At 49.7% G+C, this 22,502-nt stretch overlaps 1 protein-coding gene across 5 annotated transcripts in view; it reads right to left on the bottom strand.

The window, feature by feature from the left end:
* Window positions 1–4,419: 4,419 nt before the first annotated feature.
* The window catches only part of DAPK2 (death associated protein kinase 2), a 125,830-nt gene continuing 107,747 nt past the window's right edge, over window positions 4,420–22,502 (bottom strand). For 4 of the 5 annotated variants that reach the window (XM_036843245.1, XM_036843246.1, XM_036843249.1 and 1 more), the window contains 2 exons: window positions 22,095–22,140; window positions 17,142–20,706 (listed from right to left, as the gene is read on the bottom strand). In XM_036843245.1, coding sequence (XP_036699140.1) covers window positions 20,116–20,706; window positions 22,095–22,140 — 637 coding nt within the window. In that variant the 3' untranslated portion in view covers window positions 17,142–20,115. Of the gene's footprint in view, window positions 6,814–9,434; window positions 9,519–9,628; window positions 9,719–17,141; window positions 20,707–22,094; window positions 22,141–22,502 lie in introns of those variants that run through there. The other variant, XM_036843247.1, reaches the window with a different exon arrangement.

Genomic DNA, 22,502 nt, shown 5'->3' with positions numbered 1-22,502 from the left:
CCCAGTCTGTGGTATTTTGTTATGGCCATCCTAGCAAACTAAAACAGCATCAAAAACAACAAAACAAGGAAACAAGGTAGGGGCCAAATAGTCTGAGTCCTGCATTTACTTCTTTTTTTTTTTTTTTTAATATTTATCTATTTATTTGGCTGCACCGGGCTTTAGTTGCGGCATGCAAGATCTTTTTAGTTGCGGCATGTGGGCTCTAGTTCCCCGACCGGGGATCGGACCCGGGCCCCCTGCGTTGGGAGCGTGGAGTCTTAGCCATTGGACCACCAGGGAGGTCCCTGCATCTACTTGTTTAGAGAGTTGTTACGCCTCTTGAGGTGAGCTACACAAGCTCTGAACGAAAAGGCAAAGCAGCAGTAAGCCTCCGTCTCAGCACCCTGCCCCCAGCAGGGCTCTGTTCCGGCCTCCCCCGCAAGCACCCTCTGGAGGGGTGGGAAGGAGATGGCCAAGTGAGAGCCTCTGGCACCCATGTGGGAAGAAGGCCCTTCCTGCTTTCTCTTCTGTTTAGTAAACCATTGCTGAGGCTCTGTGCAGAATCAGGCATCACAGAGGTGTGTTGGGGCAGAAATGGTGAGTAGGAGGTGTGCCCGGGCCCCAGGGGCCCTCTACCCAGAGTTCAGGGCACCAGCGTTGAGTGCCACTGTCGCCATGGTTGTTCTCCTTTTACGTTTCTCAGAGTTGCTCTTTATGCCTGTGGTCTCAGAGTACAACTAAGGTATGTAAATAACAGATCCCTTATGTTTGCCAAGTTCTTCAAAGTTGACAAACCTCCCTTACAAAATGGGTCTCAACGAGGCACTCATGACAGGTAACACTGATGTTATTATCACCATTGCACAGATGAGAAAATCGAGGCCCAGAAAGGATGAATGACAAGGCCAAGATTCAACAGCTGAAAAGTGCCAGGAATTAGCCCAGGCCTTTTGGTGAAGTAGTGAAATATATCAAGGACTGCTAAGAACTAGAAAAGGGAATTGAGGGAAGACACAGGACCGCCCCCTCTCCACTCAGAATGAGCAGGGGAATGGCCCAGATGGCTTTTTTTTTTTTTTTTGGTCGCATCATGCGGCATGTGGAACTTCCCCGACCAGGAATTGAACCCATGCCCCCTGCGGTGAAGCTGGAACCTTAACCACTGGACCACCAAGGAAGTCCCCAAATGGCTTTTCAAACCCTGTCCAGCCTCTGGGATTAAGCTCAGAGAGACAGGAAGGCACCAGAGAGGGAGTTGGCAAACTCAGCGTAGTTGGACTCGGAAGATGTCCTCAGACCAGCATCCTTAGGCAAATTCCAAGGGGAGGTGGTGACTGGGGAGGTGAGCTGCAAAGCAGGGGGGATTTTCTACCCCTTCTCTTTAAAATGGGAATAATAATCCAGCAGAGGCATTCTCACTGAGTGGCATGATGACCTCTGATTAAGGTAAAAAAACACAGAGCAAAGCCAGCCTCAACTCATGAGGGGAAAGGCACACTCAGGGATCGTCACCACAGCCTCCAAGTCCTGTCCACTGTGGCATCTCATGACCATTAGGGTTGATTTTTTTCACCTCACTTTCTCCCTGTATTATTTTAATATTTGATAGATGACAACCATAGATAACTCATATGTAAGTGAGAAAGCATAATAATAAAATGAACTCCTGTGAGCCCATCATGAACTTAGTGTTGTCCAGAACACTGCCAACAGCCTGGTGCCCACGCTTGTCCTCTTCCCCATCTCAGCCACCAGAGGTAAATGTCACCCTGAATTTTGAGCATAATTATTGCCTTGCTTTTAAAACACTGTTTTATCACATTGACATGCATTTCCAAACAAAGCATAGTATAGTTTTTGAGCTTTATAAAAACAGTATCATGCTCTCTCTAGTTCTCTGGGATGCTTTGTTCACGCAACATTGTTTCTCCAGGAAAAGTAGAGAAGAATGTGGATTTCAGGGTGGGCAAAACTGGGCTGGAATCCAGATTCTAAATACTCCAGCTGTGTGATTGCATGCAAAATTTTTTAAATTAATTAATTAATTAATTTTATTTTTGGCTGCGTTGGGTCTTTGTTGCTGTGCGTGGGCTTTCTCTAGTTGCGGCGAGAGGGGGCTACTCTTCGTTGCAGTGCACGGGCTTCTCATTGCGGTGGCTTCTCTTGTTGGGGAGCACGGGCTCCAGGCACGCAGGCTTCAGTAGTTGTGGCACGCGGGCTCAGTATTTGCGGCTCGCGGGCTCTAGCGTGCAGGCTCAGTAGTTGTGGTGCACGGGCTTAGTTGCTCCGCGGAATGTGGGATCTTCCCGGACCAGGGCTCAAACCCCTGTCCTCTGCATTGGCAGGTGGATTCTTAACCACTGCGCCACCAGGGAAGTCCCTGCATGCAAATTTTTTAACTCCATTGAGTCACAGCTTCTTCATCTATAGAAATGGGGCTCTCCTTTCCCCTACAAGGTTACAAAGAGGATTAAATAAAGCGTATATAAATGGTCCTATTGCAGAACAGGTTTTTAAAAAAAGTATTGCGAGCTTATTTTTTTTTTTCTTTCATTTTTTTCTAGCTCAAGGGGGGAGGATCACTGATCCACAGGGGGGAAATACTTACAGAATTATTCCTCTCTAGATAATATAACCAACTATTTTTTGATTAAGAACTGGGAACACAAATTTTATTCAATAAGTAAAGACATTACTAAAATATGTACTTCAGCTGTATATTATGACTTGCTAATGGATAGCGGGGGAGAGAAAAGGAACTAGTGGGAGAAAGGGAAAAATAGAAACTATTAATGAGAGGTCAGCAACTGTGTTTCTGCTTTTTGAAATGTGAATTAACCATTGTTTACAGCTCTTCAATGGCTCCAATCCCTAAGCCTATTAAGGTCTGCTTAGAATGGGATTCTCTCAGCAGCCCACCGAGGAACAATTATTCTTTGGGGTGCAGCAACGGTGAACAGAACAATGTCAGGATGACATCAAGCTGTGAACCAGATATAAAGTTCGATAAGCCTGTGCCAGATGAAATTCCTTGATATCCCAGTCCTCAATTAAGCTCTTTTCACACGTACCTACTTTCCTTTCATATAGATTTTGTGGTTCACCTCTTATGGTATGGCCTTCGTCTGCTTCCAAAATAAGGTTTTCGGCAAATAAATAGGCTAGTGGAAAAGGCAAATGAAATCTAAGATCTGGAGTCAGGAAAACCAGTGAGATTGACATTAAAATGCAGAGCACTGAAATATTTATATGTGCCTTTGTGAAATATTAATGCAGCATCCTGCAAACATACAGGCAAACACTCGGGGGCAGGGCACCCTCAGACTCTTTGAAGACTGCCTTTTTTTTTTTTTTTTTTTTTTTTTTTTAATTTTTTTTGTTTTTAATTATTATTTTTAATGCTATTCTTGTCTGCTTACATTCTTTTTATTTATGTATGTATGTATGGCTGTGTTGGGTCTTCGTTTCTGTGCGAGGGCTTTCTCTAGTTGTGGCAAGCGGGGGCCACTCTTCATCGCGGTGCGCGGGCCTCTCACCATCGCGGCCTCTCGTTGCCGAGCACAGGCTCCAGACGCGCAGGCTCAGTAGTTGTGGCTCACGGGCCCAGTTGCTCCGCGGCATGTGGGATCTTCCCAGACCAGGGCTCGAACCCGTGTCCCCTGCATTGGCAGGCAGATTCTCAACCACTGCGCCACCAGGGAAGCCCTGAAGACTGCCTTTTAACTGAGCACAGCTTTCAGTCACTGGAAATGTTCCATTCGCCTCAGGGCACACTGTGGTCTCTTGAAGTGTCAGCTGGTCAACACAGCCTTCTTCAGAACTAACCCAGAACACCTAGTTCCCCTGGGCCAGCTGTTCCACCCCTCCTCACACCTGGAGGGCACCAGCCATCTGCCAGCCGAGAGGCCACAGGGACTGGGGCCCTGTATGGGATTGGCACAGATGCTTGGCTTCGGGCTGCTAGATGTCAAAGTCATCCTCAAAGGATGAACATATTCAAAGGCTCCTCTCTGCCCACTGCCTGGCCCTGTGCTTCCTGAGGGATCTGGGAACCCCAGCAGGTGCCTTCAAACCCCAGAGAGATGGGCTGAAGGGGGACCCAGTCAACAGGGCTTTATATAATCTGGATGAGAAGGAGGGGGGAGGAGCAGCCTATAAGTAGGATGGAGTCCTGGATTCCCAGGACTTTACAGAACGTAGACCCCTGTAGGGGAAGTATCATGTCTGTCCTGTTCATTGTTCTAACCCTGGCATCTAGAACAGTCCTAGGCATATAGTGGGAGCCCAATAAATATCGGTTCACTGACCGACTTGCAGCCCATGGAGGTTGGCTGCCGAGCTATCCCCACTCAGGGGCAGTGCCCTTTGCAAAGATGGAAAGAAGCAAGTGTGACCATTTCTTACATTTCCAGAAATGAAGGACAAGGCAGGCAACAGTACAGGACAGATGAGAGCATGTTTAAAATGACGCAAAGCAAAGTGTCCATCCATTTCCTGAAAGGTCTCCCACAGTTATCAAGCTGAAGAAATGAGCACAGTACTAGGAGTCAGGAAGTCTGGGCTTTCATCAGACATTTTCGCAAATTTGCTGTGTGAAGCAGAACTAGTCACTTCCTCTCTCTCGGCTTCAATTTCCTCTTCAGTACAATGCAGTGGTTGGGCCAGACAAGTTCCAAAAGGCTTACCCTTTGGTCATGATTGGAAACGCAAGACTGGGTTTGTCAAAGCCATTCACTGCCCTCTTTCCTAGCAGGAGGGCAGCCGCTTACTCGCTACCACATTTTACTTCCTAGGAGCGCCCAGGAGCCCTTGTTCTAGAACATTCCCTGCTGATCTATGTGACCAGCCACAGCCATGACCCAGGGGCCCTGAACGCAGTTAGCAGTTCTCAGCCTCGGCTATCCTCCAGAGGCTGGAGGGTGGCACGGAGCTGGATCCTCCTGAGAACTGGGACGTCCAAGAACTACAAGGCAACGGCAGAGCTTTCTTCAACAAGCTTGCAGGCCGCTCCATTTCTGGCTGGAAGCTTTTCTGACACTGGACTGTCTTTCTGTTTCTGTGGGGCCATTTTGCCCTGGATCATTCACTGGATGAGGGCCGCTGGGCCCACTCGCTCACACAATGTGCTTAAAACTTGCTGCTGACAAAGGGAAAGAATGCCTCCCCTTCTCCCCGTACCCTTTCCTTTCCACCCTTACTTTCTTCCCCTCTCTCCTTCCTGGCACACTTTCCCTCACTCACCTTCCAAAACTGCTCTCCCTTTCTTCCCACCTCTTCCCATGTACTTTCTCAGCCTTGGTGCCTCACCCTGACCCTTTTTACTTCTGGCTTCCAAGGGTCTTCTCTTGGGTTTCTGATCAGCACCACCATTCTTTTGGCCTGGAAAGCAGGGCCCAGATTTCTATGTTGTCAAAGTTCTCTTGCCATCTTCACTCAAGGGTCCAGGTAATCCATCTTTTTTTTCCTCTCCTTTCTCCCTGTAGGTCCCTCTTTGACCTTCTCCAACCACATTTTCATAAAGCCCCCTGCCCCTATCTTGGCCATCGTTGGCAGGTGTATTAGTTCTCTAGAGCTGCCTCAACAAAGAAGCACAGTCTGGGTGGCTTAAACAACAGAGACTTATTTTCTCATAGTTCTGGAGGCCAGAAGTCTGAGATTGAGTCTTGGCAGGGTTGGCTTCTTCTGAGGCCTCTCTCTTTAGCTTGTAGATGGTCGCTTTCTCACTGTCTCTTCATATGGTCCTGTGTGTCCCGATCTCTCTTCTTATAAGGACACCAGTCATACTGGATTAGGGTCCACCTCAGTGACCTCATTTTACCTTAATTACCTCTTTAAAGACCTGTCTCCAAGTACTCAGTGGTACCAGAGGTTGGGAGACACAACTCAGTCCACACCAGCAGGGGTGACTGTCGTCGTAGCGGAGGGAGCACAGGCATTATATGCTGGTATCTGGGCTGATTTTCTTGGGCTGCACTCCTTTAGGGAAGGATGTGGAAGGTAGGCACCCTGCAGTCCAGAGGGGGTGGTTCAGTATGACCCTCGGAGGTGCTATCCACTCAGCACCCCAGGTGCTCCCCGACAGTCACAGGCACCTGAGCTAAAGAAAATCAGATCGGGAGAGTCCTAAAAGAAGCCTAGCATCAGGTAAACCAGAAGTTTAATAAAAGTGAAAAAAATTACAACACAGTGGGCTGAAAATGGGCTGCTTTGGAAGGTTTGATATGTTGGCCAGCATGACACGTGGACTCCATGTGGGTTCTGGGAGGTCACAGGATTGGTCCCTCACACCCCAAGATTCACTTCACTCCTTATCTTGTTCCCACGGGCGAGGCCTCTGTCTTCCTGGTGTAAGTTTTGACCAGGCTGGTTCTGAACTCCCTCGTCCTGTGAGGAAAGCTGCCTGAATCTGATCTTCACCCATGATGATGATGGTCATCTGCATCATTTTCTTAGGTCCACATCCCCGTCCCAGGTTCTGAGGTTGGCAGCAGGTGAAAGCCCATTTTGTGGAGGATTAAGAGCTTTGGGAATGCTGGCGTCCCCTGCATGCCCAGGAGGTGACAGCCACAGCTCCCAGGGTCTCTTGGCTCCGCCGCAAATGCTTCTGAATCCTGCATGCCCATCTCTCTTGCAAAGTGCTCAGGGATGCAGAATGCCTGGGTGCTGGCGACAAGCGGGGTCCAAGAGTCTGCACAGAAAGGAGCCCTGCGGGGCCCAGGCCTCCCTGGTGGCCACCTTGAGCCTGGCCGGTTAGGAGGTACTGCTCCTCCTCCGGGGGTGGAGGGCTTTCCTTTTGGCGATGTCCTCCTCTGTGTCACTCTCACAATTCCTCTGGAAGAGAGAAAAAAAGAGAGACCCAGGGCAAGAGGGTCAGAAGGTGCCAGGAATGGGGTCGTGCTGGGCAACCTGAGCTGATACACCTGGGTCACGGGCCTGTAAACCAGGGAGACGGACATTGAGGGGAAGCCTGTTGCTCTGTCCGGAGACCAGGGGTGGGTGGGATGGGGGTGGGGAGGGACCTGAAATGGGGCCAGACCAACTGCCTTGAGGCCGCCTTCCCAGGAGGAAGGAATACAGGCAGAGCAGAGCATCTAGGGAAAATCGGGTACCAGAAGAGGCCAAATTATAATAATAATGAAAATTGTATCTGGTGTCCTTTGTGGCCGCCACATAGTCAAGACAACTTGGATAGCTGGTCTGTGGGCTGGTGGGTCTCCTGAACTCAGCCTAGAGAGAATGGGGGAGGGATAGCCACAGGGATCTCCCCAAACTCTGACGGCCACTTCACCCCCTCTTCTTTGACTGGCTTAAGCTGCACCTTTAGCCAGCCCTGCCATGTAGTCTTTCCAGGGAAATGGCTTCCGTGCTCTATTTTTATGAAAGAGAAAAAGAGTAAAGTGCAGTCCATCAGCTCCTACATGGTTAAGCCAGAGTGGAGCAGCTACCCTGGTGGTCACCGTGCCTTTTTCATTCACGCCACATGCATCTAATTAAATTATTAAAACTATTAAACAAAGTCCTAATTCAGAAAGACTTAATGCAAGTCATAAAAAAAAAATCTATTGTCAGATGTTCAATTTTAATGCTTCCTAAACAAAAGGACGTATCTTCTTTCCTTTTCTTTTCTTTTCTTTTTTTTTTTTAAGGAAAATGCCTTTTGGAAAACTGAATAATAGATGTCTGGAACCCATTCCTTTTTTTTTTTTTTTAATTCTTTGGCCACGCCATGGGGCATGCAGGGATCTTAATTCCCTGACCAGGGATCGAACCCGGGCCCCCTGCAGTGGAAGCGCAGAGTCCTAACCACGGGACCACCAGGGAAGTCCCCTGGGACTCATTCCTTTTCCACATGTAGGGTGAGCCATTGAGCTGATATCAGGTGCTGACTGTTTGAGTAAAAAGAGGACTATTTTAAATGTTTGCACAAGGACAAAAATTAGGAAAGAGTTTTATACGCTTTTTAATTACTCTCTGTTCCTCTTTCCCAATGGCCAGCACTGTATCAGGGCAACTCGGCCTGAAAGGCATGCCCGCTGTCAGCCATGTGCCTATCCAGGGCCCTCTGTCCTTCCTCTGGCCTGACCCAGCTGGAAATCCAAGGTCAAGATCAACTTTAGCCAAATACATCCTGGACCAAGCCCAGCTATAACAATAAAAATAACTCAAGCTCTGCTGAATAGAAACTTTTTAGCATGAGTCAGAGCCATACAATACAAAACAAAGCTGGAGAACAGTCTGCTTGTGATTAACAGGGATTTTCAGAGGGAGCAAGTCCAGTCCCCTTTTACAGCAGATGAGGAAGGCAGCCAGAGAAGGGACATGGCTTGGCCAAAGCCACACAGTTGTTTTGGGTCTCTGGAGCCATAAATCCTCAAGTTCCGGACAAGAGTGAGAATCAAGAAGAACTCAGGCTGGTGGAGGGAGCACAGGGGCTGTGCCAGGTCCTGCGATGCAGCCTAAGTGCTGTGCGCCCCGAGGCTGCCCAGGGCTGACAGCCCATTCACCTCAGGCTGCCACCTTCCAGCCTCTTCCTGAGCAGGCAGTCACCTTCTGTCCTGACCTGTGCCATCCTAGACACTCCTGGGGCCCTCACCACACTCAGTGAGCAGTGCGGAGGGTCTGTCAGGGAACCTCGACCAGCTGCAATACTAACACTGCATTTCGTAGCACCAGCACTGCATTTTACAGTCTACAAGAGGATTTTAAACAACAATAATAGCTGCTAATAAATATTGAGCACTTAAAATGCCAGGCTCTAAGAATATGTCATCATTTAATCCTCATGACTACCTTGTGAGGTAGGAACTATTGTTAACCCCATTTTACAAATGATGACATTTTGGCACAGAGAGGTTAAGTAATTTCCTCAAGGTCACACAGTAAGTGGAAGATTTGAATCCTAGCAGTCTGCCTCCAGAGGCCATGCTCTTGACTACTATATTACATTGTAAGTCTCTCATTTTAGATGTACGTAAAACTGCAACAAGCTAATCAAATATAAGATATCATCTAAATATTATTGTTTTTATTATTATTGGCAATCTAAAGCAAAACAGAAACGGAAAAATCGGCGAATGAATGTAAAGCTTTCATTCTAAAGCAGATCCTTGGGTTGTCAGGAATTGATTTTGGATTGCCCCCGGTAGTCTCATTGTCCAGTGTTCCCACGGTCCCTGGCAGGCTACAGGTCCTCAGGGGAAGGCTGGGGCTGTGGAGTGGCAACAGTAGTCCCTTTGAAAGCCCACCAGGAAAGGATTCGAGGTCCTCCAGAGGCTCATGCTGCCCCCTTGGAGCGCCCCCTCCCAGCACTACCCCAGTGGTCCCCCCTAACACAGATCACAGTGCAGAGCCTGCCAGAAACAGTTAAGCCCCACCTCCTCTCCCCGCCCCCCTCCCCCCAGCTCCAGGCCACACCCAGAATTCCACCCAATCAGGGCACTGCATTTACCCACCAGGTCCTCATTCTGCCTCATCTGCACCTTCTTCATCAGGGAGCGGGTGAGGTGGTTACAGAAGGAGACGATGCTGAAGGAGAGCTGAGGGAGGGAGAGGAGAGGAACCGCCAGGTGAGAATGTGCACCGAGACCCTGGAGGGAACCAGGAGCCCACCTGGGCCCCCCGCCCCCACCCCTAAGCCCTGACCCACCTTCCACCGCCTGCGGACATACTGCTTCTTGAAGTTCTCCAGGTTGACCAGGGACTCCCTGCGCACCAGGGCTTGCTGGTTGTCCACAGGCTGGGAGACAAAGCAGAGCATGGCGGCTGACGCTGGGCTTCGGACGGCAGCAGGACCCCTGACCACACGCCATCCTTAGCCTGACCCCGGGACCTCCCTGCTGGGCAGGGCATGCAGAGGAACCTCACGCTGAGGGCAACGGCTCCAGAAGCCTCAGCTGTTCCGGAGATGCCCCCGGCACCCCTGCCCTATTATTACCACAGGCAGATGTGCACGCTGGCTGGGCTGGAGGCTCAGCCCCTACCTCTCCGAAGGGGAAGAGCAGGAGGCAGGTCCTTCAACCATGGGTCACTCTGGGGAAGGGTTATCATACAGCAGCCCAGGATGCCCACTGTGCACTGGGCCAGTTCTGGGCCTAGCAAAATGGATGCCTCAGACGGGGCATTAGTACTCCATTCAAAAATAAATGTAAGGAAATAGGGGCTTTGATGGGGGTCGAGAGGAGATGGGATGTGTAGTTGCCTTTCACTGCTTGGCAGTCAAGGCTTAGCTTAAACCCTAACTTCTCCAAGAAACCTGGCATGGCTTCTCTGAGCCTCAGTTTTCTCATCTGTAATATGGGGATAATAAATAACATTGTGTCACAGGGTTGTTTAGGATTAAGTAAATGTGGGATGTAAAGTGCTTAGCTTAGAGCTGCTCAATAAATAGTAATATATTATTGATAGCCTTCCTGTCTTCTCCATTCCATCTTTTTATAAATTATTTTATTTTTATAATAGCTTTATTGTGATGTAATTGATATACAAAAAAAACTGGACGTATTTAATGGACTCCAATGTGAGGAGTCCATTCCCTCATGAATTCCTGCCTCTTCATAAAACAAGGTTTTCCTAGATTGAGAAATCAAGAGATGGGTTTCAGGGGTTCTGTGAACCTCCTGAAATGGTCTGCAAATTTTAGTGCATAAACTTGTACATGAATGTTCATAGCAGCATTATTCATAATAGACAAAAAGTGGACAGGACCTAAATGCGCATCAACTGATGAATGGACAAACAAAATGTGGTATATCCATTCAATGGAAGAACTGAATGGAAAATCCATTCACGGAAAGAATGAAGTACTGATACATAGTACAACATGGATAAACCTTGAAAACAGTATAATAAGTGAAAGATGCCAGACACAAGAGGCCACATATTGTATGATTCTAATTACATAAAATGTCCAGAATAGGCAAATCCACAGAGACAGAAAGATTAGTAGTTGCCAGGGCTGGAAAGAGGGGAGAATGGGGAATGACTATCTATGAAAAGGTGTGAAGTTTCTTTCTGGGGTGATGAAAATGTCCTGGAATTAGATAGTAATGATGGTTGTATAACCTTGTGAATATACTGAAAAGCACTGAATTGTACATTTTCAAATGGTGAATTTTATAGTATGTGAATTATAGCTCAATAAAAAAAAAAACTTAGTGTATAGGTACATACATTTCCTCTGAGAAGAGTCAATAGCTTCCAACGATTCTTAAAGGACTCCGTGACCTCAAGGAAATGAACTGCCCGGGGCGATCCCCACCCAGCTCTATTTTTCTCTCTGCTCTGACAGCCTCCTCACAGCAGTGCTTCCTCTGGCACCTCAGTGACTGCTGAGTGAGGTCACTCATTGATTCCTGATGCTGGCCCTGTCTCCTAACCACACTGCAAGCACACCTCCATCCATGCCTGTTTATTTTTCATCATGGCGCCAGGTGCCAGTGGAAGCCAGTGCATATGGCCAGCCCACACTGCTCTGGACCTGACATCTTCTGGCAGGAGGCCCCTTCCCTGTTTACCCAAACTCCCTCCTCCAGGACAGCCTCTGTGTGTTTCAAAGCCCAATTCAAACATGACCTCTTCCAAGATAACTTCCAAGAAACACTGTCTCTCCCTCCCAACATGACCAAAACATGTGTGCTCCTTTATTACACTTAGCACCTCTCTCGGTCAGCTCTGCAGTGGAGTCAGCCCACTAGTGAACAACAACAGGAAGAATTTCCTTCATGTTTTTGTCAATGTTTCCTCACTACCCACTCCTGATCCAGAGCACAAGACAGTGGGCGCTGAAGAGCTGTATGGATAAACTGTTCCCCTGAGCTGCTGCAGAATCAAACCAGAACGAAGTCCCAGGACCTACTCATTCCCACCGGTGAGAGGCCCAGGCACCAGGATCAGCCCAGCCATGAGACCACGGAAGGGTGTCATGACCCCATGACTCCCCACAGCTCTGCCTGGGAATCAGCAAGGTGAGAGGCAGAGTCCTGGGGAGGTCAGGGAGCAGGGAGGAGAGTGCACGCAACCTTGACACAGAGGGGAGACGAGAGAGCCAGGGGTTATTCACTCCCCCAAAATGGGACACGGTGGTTTGGGCCAAAGAGTGCAGGAGGGGAGAGAGGAGGAAAAGGAGGAAGGCACAGAGGAGAGAGAAGAGAAAAGGATGGGGGCTCTGAGGGGACCATCAGGCCATGCCCTGCTCTCCCAGCTCTTTCCTTAACCACCACTCATCTCCTCCGCAAGCCCAGCCCTGGGTTTAGGTCCCACCTGGAAGAGAGATGCCAAAGAGGGCAGAGGGCAACTGATCTGTGCTGAGCCAGCCTTTTCCTGGCATCAAAACCTTCCAGCAGGGCTTCCCTGGTGGCGCAGTGGTTGAGAATCTGCCTGCTAATGCAGGGGACACAGGTTCGAGCCCTGGTCTGGGAGGATCCCGCATGCCACGGAGCAACTGGGCCCGTGCGCCACAATTACTGAGCCTGCGCGTCTGGAGCCTGTGCTCCGCAACAAGAGAGGCCACGATAGTGAGAGGCCCGTGCACCGCGATGAAGAGTGGCCCCTGCTCGCCTCAACCAGAGAAAGCCCTCGCACAGAAACGAAGACCCAACACAGCCAAAAATAAATAAATAAATAAATAAATAAATTGAAAAGCAGGATTTGATAAAATATAATGTAATTTAGAAAAAAAAATAAAATAAAAAAATAAAACCTTCCAGCAGCTTCTGGGCACTCTCAATAGAACCCAACAAGCTCACCAAGAACCCCAAGGCCTGTATCACCTGGGTCCTTCTGTAACCTGACTTTCTCCCCATCTCCTTCCTGTCCCTGTGGCTTTCATTGCATGGGTCTGCTTGCTGCTCCAGGAACCCAAGGTCTCTGGGTCTTACTGTATTTACTTTGCCATTTTGTTCAGGTCTTCGCTCAAATGTCACCTCCTCAGGAGGCCTTCCTTGACCACCCTATATAAAATAGCACCCAGCTGCCCCATGCAACTCACTGTGCCTCTGCCCCAGTTCTTCATAGCACCTGTCACTACCTGACATTTTATTCCATATTTATTCATTTGTTGTTAATTCCACTTCCCCATACCTCTCAGCAACTAGTTTCTCCTTCCCAAGGTGACTGGCATCCTGCCTTCCCAGCCCACAGAACATTTCTATCTCTAACTTCACAAATGTCTGCTATTCACCTTCGAGTCGAACCCTTGCAAGGGACACTCTTGCACTTCACTTGGAGAGTTTGATGAGCTGGAATTAGTAGACTCTGGGAGTGAAGGGACCTCTTTTTGTCTACTTACTGATTGGCACCCTTGAGAGGAGAGAGATGGCTAAACCCCACGTATGGAAGGTTGACAGGCAGGCTAGGGGAATCCTGTGAGAATCCCATCTTCCAACTGGTCCAGCAGTGCCAGCCACTGAGCAGAGATGCCCAACTAAAATATCACATCGGACCATTCCCAGAGGCCGTTCATGGGAGGTGATGCAGTCACTTCTAGGGCCCTGTCTATATGCTACACAAAACAGCATGGACTCTGAGGAAGAGGCCATAAACCTGTCAGGCTGGCCTTTCCCAATCAATGGGCCTTGTTGGTTGCTAAGAGGCTCACCAAGCGCTGACACTGTCATCTAGGCATGAAGGCAGAGAGACATAAATTCTGCAGTGAAATCAGTTCCCAGAAGGAATGTGGCACCAACACTTTGGATTAAATTCAGGGTGTGAGGGGCAACAGAGTTTGTTCCGCCTTCTCCTGACCCTCCCCTTTCTGCAAACAAACAATGCCCACCTTCCAGCCTTGTGGTCCTTCAGCGATACCAGAGACTGTGGGCGATTTTGACCAGGCTCCTAGGAGCATGTTTGGTGTCTCAGAAAAATGTTGGGAAGGGAGAAAAGAAGACAGAACGCTGTGGCTCAAGTCAGGTTTTGTTCACGCAGATGCAAGTGTCTCTGAAAAAGTCCATCGGGGAGAGCTAGGCAGCACCGACACCCACAGAGCAGGGAGATGAGGCAGCAGCCATTCTCCCAGGCATAAAGACAGACCCTGGCTTTCCAGAAGAGGCACTCCAAAGACTTTGTCTAGACACCAGGCCTCCATAACAAGAAACGAAATTGAGTTGTTTGTAGTGAGGTGGATGGACCTAGAGTCTGTCATACAGAGCGAAGTCAGTCAGAAAGAGAGAAACAAATACCGTAGGCTAACGCATATATATGGAATCTAAAAAAAGAAAAAGGTACTGATGAACCTAGTTGCAGGGCAGGAATAAAGAGGCAGACATAGAGAATGGACTTGAGGACATGGGGTGGGAGGGCGAAGCTGGGGTGAAGTGAGAGTAGCATCGACATATATACACTACCGAATGTAAAATAGTTGGCTGGTGGGAAGCAGCAGCACAGCACAGGGAGATGGGCTCGGTGCTATGCGGTGACCCAGAGGGGTGGGATAGGGAGGATGGGAGGGAGACGCAAGAGGGAGGGGGTATGGGGACATGTGTATGCATACGGCTGATTCACTTTGTTGTGCAACAGAAACTAACACAGTATTGTGAAGCAACTATACTCCAATAAAGATCTATTTAAAAAAATAAAATAAAATCATAAATAAATAAATACCAGGCCTCCTCTACAAACTGCCAACAGTTTGCAACTTTTCGAACCTCCATCTGAGTCACTACTCCAGCCCCATCCTCCACTGAACGCCATGGACACCTGAGCACCCACTTTCCTCTCCTGCCCAGGAGTGTCTCTCTGAGCCTCGCTCCTTCATCTCCCTTAGTGGCATCTCTCTGTAGGTGGCATCTCCACCTCTTCCTTTTGCTGGCTGTTTTGCTGGCTAGAGCCTGGGCCCTGCTGGCCTTACCTCCCTGTTTAACCAGGAAAGGAGCACATGAGGCTTATAGGGGCCTGAGTCTCCACCTCCTTATGCATGGGTGGGGAGAGCTGCAGAGAGGCTGTGTTCCTGCAGGTTGTCCCTACATTGAACAAGCCAATGGAAAGAGGTAAGAATGTCCCTTTCCTTGCCTGACCTGGCCTTACTTTTCTGAGTTAGGTCTCAGCATGGATACACTCTCACTTTTAATCTTCTCTCCGGGACCTTCAGTTTTCTGAGCAAGTTTTCATCCCCAGGAAAAGCTTCAAAAGCTCTCCCTCCTGTACTGAAGAGACTTGAGAGACATAACATCCCACTGCCACGTGCGGTCTGCGTTTGGATCCTGATTTGAACAAACCGAGTATAACAGGACACCCTTAAGAAAAGCAGGGGCATGTGACTCCAGAATGTGTATCCAGATGATAATAAGTAATTATTCTTGATTTTGTCAGGTGTGATAATGGCACAGTGGTCATAGTAAAAAGAAACTCCCTATCAGAGATTCCTGCTGAAGAATTTATGAGGTAAGTCAGTCTGAAGTTTGCTTTAAATTACTTCAAAGCTGGGTAATAGGTACGTGGAATTCACTCCGCCATTCTCAATACTTTTGTGCAAGTTTTGAAAATCCCCTATAACAAAAAGTTAAAAACAGAAAGTCTCCCTCTTTTAAATCTCTGTAATCTCCTTCCCTTTAATCTCCATTTGACAGCTCCAGGTTCCTGACACCAAGCTGGGCTCATCCCCAGCCCTCCAAATTCTGCCTGGTACCTTCCCCACAAGGCTACAGCTTGGAGGGGAGTGTTGGGGGCAAGACCCCTGCCCCCCGAGAATGTTTCTGCCTTCTGCCACCCCTCTTACCCTTCCTCAGTCAGAGTTCGTCTCCCTCCTGTTTTCTGGAATATTAGGTACCCCTGTTTTCTCACTCACCATGGCCTTCCTCGCCTCCCAGTTGGTTGGGGCCCCATCTGTCCCAGACACTGAGTCTTTTATTCAGGGGTTGTCTTGTCCTTATCTGTCACCTCCCTCCAGAGCCAGAGCACAGTCAACGTTTGTTCAATGAACTGGCCTCTTCTGCCCCTCGAATATGCCCTCTGCTGGGTCTCCTCTCCAGGGCAAAGAATCTTCTCCACCGGCCAAGAGTTTCACAGACAAAGCAGAAAAGGCCATTCAGTTCCACAGACATGTACAGAGGCTGCCTGTGGGGGTGGGAGCTGAGCACCCAGCCCCCTCCCACCAGGGCCCACAGCACCGCCTGATGGAGTGAGGTGGGAAGTCGCCACCTTCAAGATCACCTGGAGAGGTGGGTGGGTGGTACGGGGAAGGGGTTCACAGAGGAGACTCCAGCTTCTCCTACCATTATTACTCTGCTCCATCCCTTGACTGCCAGCATCCTGCATCTGCAGAATCACCGGTTACCACGTTATCACGCCATCTCCATCCTTCCCCACGCAAAAGGGTAATCGTGTGCAGCATGCCTCTGCCTCAGAGCAGGGACAGACTGCTGCCTTCTCCAGGCGCCGACTCTCCAGCCTCCTTGGGAATCGCTATTCAGGAAGATGTCACACGCTCACCCTGCCCTCCCCAGGATGGCATTTGCCCAGAGCACAGAGGCTGACCTTTCATTCACAGCCTGGTGAATGAAAGGATCCTCTGTGACGGCAGATGGGCCGGCCCACAGAGCGGCGCCCCCCAGGTCTTCGTCCGTCTAGGTACCAACGAAACACCCCATCCCGTCACCATCGGCCCTGCCCTGCCCTGTCCTTGATGTCTCTGTTAAAATGCCAGCTGTGGGCGTGTGGGGAGGAATCCAGCAGGTCCTCTGGCTGGGCATTCCACAGGCTTCCTTGGGCTCCCCTTCGCATCAGGTTCTGCTGCCAACGGGTGATGGGAGTTGGACCAGCCAGGTGACAGAGGAAGGTCACAATCTCCTCTGATTTCCCTGAAAGACTTGGGGGGCATTTTTCACTTCACTTCACTTCGTCTTTGGAAACTCAGTACATAAAAGAGTCTGTTCATAAAACATCTAAATGACAAGTTGTTACCCACGACTGGACATGAACACAGAGAAGACGATTCCACTACTGTGAGGAAAACCACTTAGGGTTTTGACCCCAGCTCTGGGGCTGACTAGCTGGGGGACTCTAGACAAATCCTGTCCTGTAAAATCCTGTAAAAAGAGGGTGTCAGGTAGCTCACGTCTGAGGGCCCCCCAGTATGGACGGTGTGAAGCTGATGCCAGGATTCTAAAATAACCACTTCTCTCTCCCTTTTCCCAGTCTCCCTAATTCAAATCATCATCCACATCTTACTACTTTATTGCATTTTATTTCGACCTTCACAAGAAAGTTTGCCCTGAGTTGCTCAACCAGGGGCTTCCTTTCCTTAGGAAACCTGTTGACTTGGCCAAAGGGACCTTTAATCTTTGCAGTGCCTTATGCCAAATGGGTACATCATGTCCTGTAACAGGGCAGGAAAGTTCTTGGAGAGCTCGTAGATGGGTCTTTTGTATCAGTTCTTCCAGACAGGGTTTAGGGAACAGGGCTTTGCCATCTTCCATGGATTCCAAGATGCACATTTTTGGATCTCTGAAATCAGGACTTAACTCCCAAACAATGGCATCATATCCTTACTGTCGGTCTGAAGTGAAGGCAGGTGTTCCGGAAGATGACCACACTGATTCTGCCAGCCATTGGGGCCACCCAGCCTCAAACCGTTTGACGTTAGATTCTCTGCTCGAGGTTCTTTTTCTTTGTTGTTGTTGTTGTTTTGTTAATTCACCTGTTTTGAGGTTCTTTTGGATCCCACTGATTGTGCAAATGCAGAAAGCAAACCTGCACGAGTACCACGGACCTGGGACTCCTATTCTCAGTGGAGGATTTTTCCATCCCTCTACCCAGTGTCAAGGTTGAGACACACACGTTCCCTTGCCTCCCCTTCCTGCCTGGTGGCTTTATTTCCCATCTACCCTTTCAGTGAGGGTGTCCCAGCTTTGTATGTGGAGTCTCCTATTGGACTTCCCATCTTGGGCTTTTTTTTTTCTTTATTTTGGGGTCATAAAATAATGATGCATTTACATTTGATGAAAATATGCTTTCTTATAGTTGATGAAAAAAGTTTCTGTTACAAATATTATATATGATATTTGAAGTGATCCAGCATGCAAATAGAATTAGAGGTAGGATTTTAAAGAAATGGGATCACAGTCTCATGCCTCATCCTAAACCACTCCCCATCTGTGCTGCTCACTGGGCATCCCTGCCCCCGCCAGCACGTCGGGCCGTTGATTGCCTGGCACCCATCATGGCTCCCCATGACTCTTGGGATGAAGGCAGAGAGCTCTTTAATACGGCAAAGCCCTGCTGGTCCTGTCTTAGTTCCAGCCACATCCACACCATACTCTGTTCTCTCCCCTCCAGCTTTCTTTCTGTCTGAGCAATTTCAGCTCCCAGGCCCCCTCCCAGCACAGAGCCCTGGCATGACAGCTCTGTGGGAGCACTACCTTCTCCCTGGTTTGCTTAGCTGATCTCAGCTCCAGCATCACCACCTCAGGGATGCCTTCCCTGCCTAGATCATCCCCCACTGCAGGCTCCTGCAGTGCTCCATCCTTCTCTTTCATTGCATAGGTCCCAGCTGCAGCTCTACCTTTGTAGAATGTTCTTGATGAATGTTCGAATCCGTTACTGGACTGCAAACTTCGTGAAGGCAGGAAACATGCCTGTTTTCACTCAACATTGTATCCCTGGGGCCAGGCTGAATGCCTGGCAGTAGATAGGTGCTTAAAAATTCTTTGTGAGTGCATAGATGGAAGCGTCTAGGTGTAACCTGCCCCACAGCAGAGAGTAAACTCTTGGAGACTAGGGCAGTTAGGGGAAGCAGAAGGAGCAACAGACATCATCAGAAGGTCTCCACTTTGGCCACTATTGTGACCTTGGGCAAATCACATCCTCTCTGTTTCCTCAGCTCCAAATTGGGAATAACACCTACCCCACCTATCTGACAGGAGGGTTTTGTGAGTCTGTGAAGGCACTTTGAAATGATACGATCTGTTCCCTCACCCCCAAGCTTCTAGCACAGCACTGGGCCCACACTCCACACTCTTTCTCTGTGACTAGTTGGCTGGCCCCTCCTCCGGGAAAAGGGAGACAAGATGATCCAGTCCTCAGGGAGGGGTGCGCATGGCTTGAGGTCAGGAAGGGAGCACTGAGCCTTGGGCTCCCCAATCTTAATGTCCACCATCTTCAGACCTTAGGGACATGAGAAAAGGAACCTGCTTGTTGAGTCCTTTCTGGCCTTCATTCCCAACACGAGATTGGAGCCCTTAGCCAGAGGCGGGAAGTGGAGAAGGGCGAGATGCTGCCCCTTCCCTCCTATTCTACAGGTGATCTTCAGACAGGGACACAGCTGGATGGGAACGATAAACTGCGCGCCTTCTAGGACACACTTCTTAGGACAATTGCCTGAAGGTATAAGGCTTCCACCTGACTTGGCAAAATACATGAAAATGCTTACTTTACCGCTGGGATCTGAACTTTAATATTAACGTGGATTTTTACAGTAAAGCCTATTTCTTCCCATATACTTCATCTTAGAGTCGGGCATCCTGGGTTTCTGTTTCATCTGTACCAACTAGCTATGAATGAACCTAAGTCATTTTCCCTCTCGAGGTCAATTTCCTCTTCAGTTACATGGAAATGACAGTAACAACAATCATAATACCACCTACCTTCCTGTCTCACAGGTTCCTTTAAGGATCAAAGCCATAAATGCTTGGTAAGTGAAAAGTCAGTATAAATGAAAAGTAATCTTTTCTCTGTGCATTCAGAATCCCTCCTTCAGCAGCAGGAAAGCACCAAGCCAACTGACTGTTATCCCTAGTTAACTAGAATATTGCCCAAGACCTGCAATCTATAAGGCGGGAAGTGAGATGTGAACAAATCCATTATCACGAATCAGTTATCAAGTATCTCTCCAGGGCCAGCCGTCCTCCCTCTGTAGGAGGGTACACTGAGGGGTGTTCATCCTCAATCGTTTTAACAGCTTAGCTGCCCTGCCAGCCACCATCCCAGAAAACCAGGCTGGTGAGAGGAGGTACAGAACGGATAACTAGCTAGCCCCTCCGTGATTCTGGATTGTGGGAAGGGGGTGGAAGGCTATGCTACAGACACACACCCCTGCAGGAGAATTCTAGTCGATGCCCCGGCAGGGCAGTTGGGAACAGGCTTCAGCAAACCATCCAGGATGCATTACTGACTCGATTCTGGTGCTCAGAGCTTCAAGCTGGCCTAGACTTCCTCACTGCATGATCTGTTGAGCAGCTCCCCTAGGCACTCACTGGAGTCCTGGCAACACACGGAGCTGGGGCTGTCCACGCTCCCACTCTCCAGCTGGAAGCCGCCCACCAGTTCCTGGAGCCACTGTAAGTCTGCCAAGAGCTCCTGCCCCAGGGCTTCAAACTGTGCTTGCAGATGGTCCAGTTTCCTGGCTGTGCTCCTGAGGCGGGACCCCGTGGCCCGGATGTCCTCTCGCAGGAGCTTCTTCGAGGACTGTACTTTGCGGAACTCGTACCTGAGCTGGGACAGGTCGTGCTGGGCTCTCTCACTCTCCTCCCGGTACCAAGCCTCCTTCTCATTGTAGATGGAGACCAAGGTCTCCACATCGTCCTGGATGGTGTCACGGGCCCCCGCCAGGGCCCGGCATCCCTGGTCCATCCGAGCCACGTCCTCAACCACACAGGCAAAACGCTCGAAGTTGACATAGGTGTTGTCGGGGGGCATGCTTGAGTGGCATTTGAGGGTGTACTCTCTCAGGCGCTCAGTCTTCAGCTGGGCGGGCTCTGCCTTGCGCTGTTCAGGGGTTCTGATCACTCCTTTGGACTAGGGGGTGTTTAGACAGAAGGGCCAGAGTTACTTGGACGTCTGCTCCAAGGGCAGTCCAAGGCGCAGGCAGACGGCACACGAGCAGCCTCTTTGCATTCACTGCATGCGCCAGGCTACGGGCGGACCAGGGCGGAACAATCACCCACACAGACCATAAGAAAGGTCAGGTCGAGGAGGACGGGTGCTGCCTGCACGCTCATTTCAGGGCAGGGTGGTCCACGGCCATTAGAGAGGGTCTCCACACGCATAGCATTTAAGGGTGCTCGCACAGACAAGCAGGCTAGAGCCAGGATCCTGCAGGCATCCACTCAAGGGCGGAAGCATACGAGGCCATGGCTGATGGGGGGAAGCTGGGGGCTTCTCTCCCTCATGGCCAGTGGGCTCCCTGGGCCTTGGCAACACTCGGCAAGCTGAGCTAGGAGGCAGCCCACCAGACTCCCTAGCTCTGTGGTCTGGGCCCAAACCTGGAGGGCCCCTGGCCTTCCCCATCCTTCAACAAGCAGATGAACCTGGCCTTCTCCAGAGCACTCCAGCCCTCCCTGCCCTCCATCTCCCGTGAGCCTCTGCCCCTTCTCATCTGCACCCTCAGATCATCCTCGCCAGCTCTCCCATTTAACAATTTCAGTGAATGGGAAGTCTGGTGACATCCCTGGGAGCACACATCTCATCAGTCAGCAGAACTAGGGCCAGAATCCCACTCTCCTGATTCCTATCCTGCCAAAGTGCTTTTCACTGGCACTTTACTGTGCCTAGACTGCAAGGCCCTCTGAAAGCCCAGCAGCTGGAAGCCCAGTTACAAGGCGGGTTAGGCAGGGAGTCACCTTTGTGTCCCCACCCTCCCCAGAGAGAATGGAACCGCCCTGAGGAGTGGCTACCTCTCTCTCCCAGCAGGCCTCCCCCTCAGAGCCCCACTCCCTGAAGTCTCCAGGGGCCTGCGGAAGCCAGTGACCTGTCTGAGTGTCACCCTTTACTCAGAACTTCAAAAGTCAGAAACAAGGACCCCTGGTTACAAAGTTGAGGTTTTTTAACTGTCATTGATCTCTCTCTACAACTGAGGAGTCCTGATTTCTGCTTTGAGAATGACAGTGACATGTCCTCTGACAAAGAACCCTTCATAAGATGGGTCCAAAGAACAAGGAGTTCAACTGACATTTGTGAAGGTTTCATTTCATAAGTCACCTGAACACGTGAAATAGAAACTTAAACTTGTAGACCTATTTGAACAAGCCCAGACCCTTGGAAGCCCCCAACTAGCTTTCGTCCGTGCTTGAGGGTCAGTGTTTCAAGCAAAGGCCTTTCCATAGGTCCCCTGCATCCGGCCGCCCCAGGCAGCCCTGGCGACAGAGCAGGGACCTGCTCACTGGAACTCATCACTGTGCCCTTACCGTGATCCAGGGGTGTCTGAGAGCCTCTTGGATCGTGAGCCGTTTCCTGCAACGAGGATCAGAAAACAGTGACGATTCATGAGAAGCTGAGGGCAACAGTCTCCATTCTCACTCTTCCTAGACCTCCTTTTTGGCATTCTTCAACCACTGCCATCAAACTAGAATAATAAGGGATGCAGAGGTGGCTGCATTCTCTGCATTCCAGAGCAAGTGGTCCAGGAAGACACCTCAATAAAATGACATCACATAAACCCTCATCTTTGGTCCCAGAGTTGAAGGGGCCAACACCACACAATGGAAGAGTCACAAATGCTCTCCACTGCAAAACCTTTGGTCTCTGTTTTTCTGTTTGCCTCCCAGATCCACTCTCTGCCCTTCCCTGCTCTGTACCCACGTAGGGTGATCCCA

The sequence above is a fragment of the Balaenoptera musculus genome, chromosome 2 (genome assembly GCF_009873245.2).
Source record: "Balaenoptera musculus isolate JJ_BM4_2016_0621 chromosome 2, mBalMus1.pri.v3, whole genome shotgun sequence".
Classification (NCBI taxonomy): Eukaryota; Metazoa; Chordata; class Mammalia; order Artiodactyla; family Balaenopteridae; genus Balaenoptera; species Balaenoptera musculus.
Note: the sequence above shows the minus strand (reverse complement) of the source record. Positions and strands in the feature narration are given on the sequence as shown.